This window comes from Oncorhynchus clarkii, chromosome 13 (assembly GCF_045791955.1).
Source record: "Oncorhynchus clarkii lewisi isolate Uvic-CL-2024 chromosome 13, UVic_Ocla_1.0, whole genome shotgun sequence".
Taxonomy (NCBI): Eukaryota; Metazoa; Chordata; class Actinopteri; order Salmoniformes; family Salmonidae; genus Oncorhynchus; species Oncorhynchus clarkii.
In genome coordinates, this window is record NC_092159.1 from 10,833,503 (window position 1) to 10,841,002 (window position 7,500).

At 41.1% G+C, this 7,500-nt stretch overlaps 2 protein-coding genes across 3 annotated transcripts in view; both read left to right on the plus strand.

Annotated features, from left to right (window-relative positions):
- The window catches only part of LOC139423745 (dynein axonemal light chain 4), a 3,266-nt gene extending 482 nt beyond the window's left edge, over nucleotides 1–2,784 (plus strand). The window contains exons 1-4 of one of the 2 annotated variants that reach the window (XM_071175368.1): nucleotides 437–486; nucleotides 1,217–1,300; nucleotides 1,473–1,556; nucleotides 1,716–2,784. In XM_071175368.1, coding sequence (XP_071031469.1) covers nucleotides 1,229–1,300; nucleotides 1,473–1,556; nucleotides 1,716–1,880 — 321 coding nt within the window. In that variant the 5' untranslated portion in view covers nucleotides 437–486; nucleotides 1,217–1,228 and the 3' untranslated portion in view covers nucleotides 1,881–2,784. Of the gene's footprint in view, nucleotides 1–436; nucleotides 487–1,216; nucleotides 1,301–1,472; nucleotides 1,557–1,715 lie in introns of those variants that run through there. The other variant, XM_071175367.1, reaches the window with a different exon arrangement.
- The window catches only part of LOC139424237 (uncharacterized), a 511,968-nt gene that overhangs the window by 265,576 nt on the left and 238,892 nt on the right, over nucleotides 1–7,500 (plus strand).

Here is a 7,500-nt window from a genome sequence, read left to right on the forward strand (position 1 = left end):
GGCCTCCAACTGCTCTTAAACGCAAGTAAAAATAAATGCACGCTCTTCAACCGATCGCTGTCCGCCTGACTAGCATCACTACTCTGAATGGTTCTGACCTAGAAGATGTGGACAACTACAAATCCCTAGGTGTCTGGTTAGACTGTAAACTCTCCTTCCAGACTCACATTAAGCATCTCCAATCCAAAATTAAATCTAGAATTGGCTTCATATATCGCAACAAAGCATCCTTCACTCATGCTGCCAAACATACCCTCTTAAAACTGACCATCCTACCGATCCTCATCTTCGGTGATGTCATCTATAAAATTGCCTCCAACACTCTACTCAACAAACTGGATGCAGTCTATCACAGTGCCATCCGTTTTGTCACCAAAGCCCCATACACTACCCACCATTGTGACCTGTATGCTCTCGTTGGCTGGCCCTCGCTTCATACTCGTCGACAAACCCACTGGCTCCAGGTCATCTACAAGTCTTTGCTAGGTAAAGGCCCACCTTATCTCAGCTCACTGGTCACCATAGCAGCACACGCTCCAGCAGGTATATCTCACCTGTCACCCCCAAAGCCAATTCTTCCTTTGGTCGTCTTTCCTTCCAGTTCTCTGCTGCCAATGACTGGAACGAACTGCAAACATCTCTGAAGCTGGAGACTCATATCTCCCTCACTAGCTTTTAATAAGCACCATCTGTCAGAGCAGCTCACAGATCACTGCACCTGTACATAGCCCATCTGTAAACAGCCCATCTATCTACCTACTCCATCCCCATACTGTATTTATTTATTTATCTTGCTCCTTTGCACCCCAGTATCTCTACTTGCACATTCATCTTCTGCACATCTACCATTCCAGTGTTTTAATTGCTAAATTGTAATTACTTCGCCACGATGGCCTATTTATTGCCTTAACTCCCTTATCTTACCTCATTTGCACTCACTGTATATAGACTTTTTGTTTTCTTTTGTTCTACTGTATTATTGACTATGTTTTGTTTATTCCATGTGTTGTTGTATGTGTCAAATTGCTACGCTTTATCTTGGCCAGGTCGCAGTTGCAAATGAGAACTTGTTCTCAACTAGCCTACCTGGTTAAATAAAGGTGAAATAAAATAAATATAGGTAGCTAGCTAAGTTAGCTTGCTACAAAGTTACTGATTCGTTTAGCTAGCTATGAAGAAACTAGTTAAGCCTTAACCAGTGTCTCTGTGTTTGTAGCGGTGGGGTGGAATGGCAGAGACAGCAGAGAGTAAGAAAGAAGAGGCAGACTACAAAAGGCTGCACAGCTTTCCTCTTATCAGGGTGAGGTGTGTGTGTGTGTGTGTGTGTGTGTGTGTGTGTGTGTGTGTGTGTGTGTGTGTGTGTGTGTGAGAGAGAGTGAGAGATCAGGGTAAGGTGTGTGTGTGTGTGTGAGAGAGAGAGAGAGATCAGGGTAAGGTGTGTGTGTGTGATGACATGTTGTTTCCCTCCGCAGCACACAGACATGCCAGAGGAGATGAGAGTGGAGACCATGGAGCTCTGTGTCACAGCCTGCGAGAAGTTCGCCACCAACAATGAGGTGTGTGTGTAAAATGCAGAGCTATGACACCTGGAAAGTTTGTTTGGATATGACTAGCAACATGACATCAATACCTATGGTGAGTTATTGTACTTGACAAATCTCTCTCTCGCCCCCTTTTCACTCCCCCCCACCTCCCACTCCACCTCCCTCTCTCAGAGTGCAGCGAAGATGATCAAGGAGTCAATGGATAAGAAGTTTGGCAGCTCGTGGCACGTGGTAATCGGCGAGGGCTTTGGCTTCGAGGTGACACACGAGGTCAAGAACCTGCTCTACATGTTCTTTGGAGGAAGCCTGGCCGTGTGTGTCTGGAAGTGCTCCTAGCATCAACAACCAAATTTGATCTATAGATCTGTCTGTCCATCTACACTTATATACACACATAAAGGTATAGTGGATTTGGCTATTTCAGCCACACCCGCTGACTGGTGTATAAAATAGAGCACACAGCCATGCAATCTCTATAGACAAGCATTGGCAGTAGAATGGCCTTACTGAAGAGCTCAGTGACTTTCAACGTGGCACCGTCATAGGATGCCACCTTTCCAACAAGTCAGTTCGTCAAATTTCTGACCTGCTAGAGCTGCCCTGGTCAACTGTAAATGCTGTTATTGTGAAGTGGAAACGTCTAGGAGCAACAATGGCTCAGCCGCGAAGTGGTAGGCCACACAAGCTCACAGAACAGGACCGCTGATGCGCGTAGCATGTAAAAATGGTCTGTCCTCAGTTGCAACACTCACTACTATCTATCTGTCCATGGATCATCTCTCTCTCTGTCGGTTAGCTTTCTCTTTCTTACTCTCTCCCATCTGAATTGAGTTACTGTATCCTGTCCAATTGGACTTGTTCTTAAAATGCTGTGTGTGAATTCACTTCGACACAAATGAAATGCAGCCAGGGTCTCCAATATCTGTGTGTGTGTGTGTGTGTGTGTGTGTGTGTGTGTGTGTGTGTGTGTGTGTGTGTGTGTGTGTGTGTGTGTGTGTGTGACACTTCTCATTCATTCCATTCAATATGTTTTAGTATTTTATAATTGTAAGTATGTGTAAATACTTTGATGCCGATTGGATTTTTAAAATATTTTTCAGTTTTTTACAGATACAGTACATACAACTGTTATTGACAAACAATTTGTTAGTATTTGTAGCTGACAGGTTGATACTGATGTGATTGATTTTCTGTTTGAAATGAACTGATTGTGAATTAAAACCTGAATTGTACTGAGAAACGTACTCACTATGAGTGTTATTGTCTAGTTGTCTGTGTAGTAGAGCCTCTCTTTCACATCTTTCTCTATTTGATAACTCTCTTCTTTCTATCTTCTTTAAATGGTACATAGAGAGGGGTAACCAATTTTGAGAAGAGGAGACAGAGACTTGATGATTTGTTTTGTGGAAGACATGTTCTTGGGATTACAGAATGTCCTAACACTCATTGGTTACTAGAGACCTGGTTGGTTTCTATAGGGACATGGTTACATGGGGATAGAATATGGTTGCTATAGGGACATGGTTACATGGGGATAGAATATGGTTGCTATAGGGACATGGTTACATGGGGATAGAATATGGTTGCTATAGGGACATGGTTACATGGGGATAGAATATGGTTGCTATAGGGACATGGTTACATGGGGATAGAATATGGTTGCTATAGGGACATGGTTACATGGGGATAGAATATGGTTGCTATAGGGACATGGTTACATGAGGATAGAATATGGTTGCTATAGGGACATGGTTACATGGGGATAGAATATGGTTGCTATAGGGACATGGTTACATGGGGATAGAATATGGTTGCTATAGGGACATGGTTACATGGGGATAGAATATGGTTGCTATAGGGACATGGTTACATGGGGATAGAATATGGTTGCTATAGGGACATGGTTACATGGGGATAGAATATGGTTGCTATAGGAACATGGTTACATGGGGATAGAATATGGTTGCTATAGGGACATGGTTACATGGGGATAGAATATGGTTGCTATAGGGACATGGTTACATGGGGATATAATATGGTTTCTATAGGGACATGGTTACATGGGGATAGAATATGGTTGCTATAGGGACATGGTTACATGAGGATAGAATATGGTTGCTATAGGGACATGGTTACATGAGGATAGAATATGGTTGCTATAGGGACATGGTTACATGAGGATAGAATATGGTTGCTATAGGGACATGGCTACATGAGGATAGAATATGGTTGCTATAGGGACATGGTTACATGGGGATAGAATATGGTTGCTATAGGGACATGGTTACATGGGGATAGAATATGGTTGCTATAGGGACATGGTTACATGGGGATAGAATATGGTTGCTATAGGGACATGGTTACATGGGGATAGAATATGGTTGCTATAGGGACATGGTTACATGGGGATAGAATATGGTTGCTATAGGGACATGGTTACATGAGGATAGAATATGGTTGCTATAGGGACATGGTTACATGAGGATAGAATATGGTTGCTATAGGGACATGGTTACATGAGGATAGAATATGGTTGCTATAGGGACATGGTTACATGAGGATAGAATATGGTTGCTATAGGGACATGGTTACATGGGGATAGAATATGGTTGCTATAGGCAGCGGCTTGAGAAAGGACTTAGACTTTTTTTGCCCTCAGAACAGCCTCAGTTCGTCAGGACATGGACTCTACAAGGTGTTGACAGCATTCCACAGGGATGCTGCCCATGTTGACTCCAATACCTTTCACAGTTGTGTCAAGTTGGCTGGATGTCCTTTGGGTGGTGGACCATTCTTGATACACACAAGAAACTGTTGAGTGTGAAAAACACAGCAGCGTTGCGGTTCTTGACACAAACCAGTGCACCTGGCACTTACTACCATACCCAGTTCAAAGGCACTTACATGTCTTGTCCATTCACCCTCTGAAAGGCATACATACACAATCCATGTCTCAATGCTTAAAAATCCTTCTTAAACACTGATTGAAGTGGATTTAACAAGTGACATAAGGGATCATAATAAGGGATCATAGTAAGGGATCATAGTAAGGGATCATAATAAGGGATCATAATAAGGGATCATAGTAAGGGATCATAGTAAGGGATCATAATAAGGGATCATAATAAGGGATCATAATAAGGGATCATAATAAGGGATCATAGTAAGGGATCATAATAAGGGATCATAGTAAGGGATCATAATAAGGGATCATAATAAGGGATCATAATAAGGGATCATAGTAAGGGATCATAGCTTTCACCTGGATTCACCTGGTCATGTCATGGAAAGAGCAGGTGTTCCTAATGTTTTGTCCACTCAGTGTATATAGGGGATAGAAGTCATTTTCTTTATGGGTGGATATCAGGGAGACATATTTGACTAAATCATTTATCTGAAAAGAAACTATAGGGGGGGTGAGAATGCAAGATTTTGACAGGAGGGGAAAGTAACACAGTTCTGACGAGGGAAAATACAAAGATTTTGACAGGAGGGGAAAGTAACACAGTTCTGACGAGGGAAAATACAAGGATTTTGACAGGAGGGGAAAGTAACACAGTTCTGACGAGGGAAAATACAAAGATTTTGACAGGAGGGGAAAGTAACACAGTTCTGACGAGGGAAAATACAAAGATTTTGACAGGAGGGGAAAGTAACACAGTTCTGACGAGGGAAAATACAAGGATTTTGACAGAGAAAGAAAGCAGGATTAGTGAAAGGAGGGAAAAGAACGAGGGAGATTTTGGCAGAGGAGGGGAAAGCGAGAGAGGGACAGATTTAGTTGTTGACAGATTATTACACGGGTAGTGTGTGTTGCAATCTGGACAGAAGCAGCTGCTTACTCAAAGACTGACCTCTGATCAGGTCACCTTGTCCTCTGACAACACACACAATGTCTCACGTTAGACTCTGTGTCGTCTCTCTCCGTCTCTCTTTCCCACATACAGGAACCTACTGATGTAACAATCGCTGTAATAACCAACATGTTTCGAGACTTCCCAGTAAACATTTAGCCACCCTCAGGTACCCTGTTTGATCCTCATGTATTATTCAGGTCAGATGCCCTTTATCTCCTCCCGTGTGTGTGTGTGTGTGTGTGTGTGTGTGTGTGTGTGTGTGTGTGTGTGTGTGTGTGTGTGTGTGTGTGTGTGTGTGTGTGTGTGTGTGTGTGTGTGTGTGTGTGTGTGTGTGTGTGTGTGTGTGTGTGTGTGTGTGTGTGTGTGTGTGTGTGTGTGTGTGTGTGTGTGTGTGTGTGTGTGTCTTTTTATATATCTCATCCCCTGTGTCTCTCTGCTCTGCTGAAATATGAATAAAGAACCAAAGAGTCAGACTGAGACAGCGTAGCCTAGTGGTTAGAGCGTTGGACTAGTTAACCGAAAGGTTGCAAGATCAAATCCTCGAGCAGACAAGGTACAAATCTGTCGTTCTGCCCCTGAACAAGGAGGTTAATCCGCTGTTCCTAGGCTGTCATTGTAAATAAGAATTTGTTCTTAACTGACTTGCCTAGTTAAATAAAGGTGGGAAAAAAAGGATCTCTATATAATCTATGGTTGATACAGCTAAATAGTCTATACTAGATAATGATATACTCTATCTATCCCAGGATCTCTATATAATCTATGGTTGATACAGCTAAATAGTCTATACTAGATAATGATATACTATATATATCCCAGGATCTCTATATAATCTATGGTTGATACAGCTAAATATTCTATACTAGATAATGATATACTATATCTATCCCAGGATCTCTATATAATCTATGGTTGATACAGCTAAATATTCTATACTAGATAATGATATACTCTATCTATCCCAGGATCTCTATATAATCTATGGTTGATACAGCTAAATAGTCTATACTAGATAATGATATACTATATATATCCCAGGATCTCTATATAATCTATGGTTGATACAGCTAAATATTCTATACTAGATAATGATATACTCTATCTATCCCAGGATCTCTATATAATCGATGGTTGATACAGCTAAATAGTCTATACTAGATAATGATATACTCTATCTATCCCAGGATCTCTATATAATCTATGGTTGATACAGCTAAATATTCTATACTAGATAATGATATACTCTATCTATCCCATGATCTCTATATAATCTATGGTTGATACAGCTAAATAGTCTATACTAGATAATGATATACTCTATCTATCCCAGGATCTCTATATAATCTATGGTTGATACAGCTAAATAGTCTATACTAGATAATGATATACTCTATCTATCCCAGGATCTCTATATAATCTATGGTTGATACAGCTAAATAGTCTATACTAGATAATGATATACTCTATCTATCCCAGGATCTCTATATAATCTATGGTTGATACAGCTAAATAGTCTACACTAGATAATGATATACTCTATCTATCCCATGATCTCTATATAATCTATGGTTGATACAGCTAAATAGTCTACACTAGATAATGATATACTCTATCTATCCCATGATCTCTATATAATCTATGGTTGATACAGCTAAATAGTCTACACTAGATAATGATATACTGCTGTATCTCTGTTTGGTTGTAGGCTTCTACTGTCTGTGACAAGAGGTTCATTTTTACTTCATCCTGCCATGTGAGAAACCCTTGCTGCTGTATCTTAGCAACCTCTCCACTGGACAGAGCGGTAGATGCTGGACTGGCGCTGACCGGCTGTGTGTGTGTGTGTGTGTGTGTGTGTGTGTGTGTGTGTGTGTGTGTGTGTGTGTGTGTGTGTGTGTCTTGTTAGAGAAAACTCACAGAATTCAATAACTGCATACAAAACAGGTAAAGATAAAAAGAGAGTTGGCTCTTAGAATGTGAACCAACTAATGTCAGGAATATAAATAAAAGAGAGAGAGAGAGAGAGATAGAGAGGGAGAGAGAGAGAGAAAATGAGAGGAGAGATAATGAGAGGAGAGAGGGAAAGAGAGAGAGAGAAA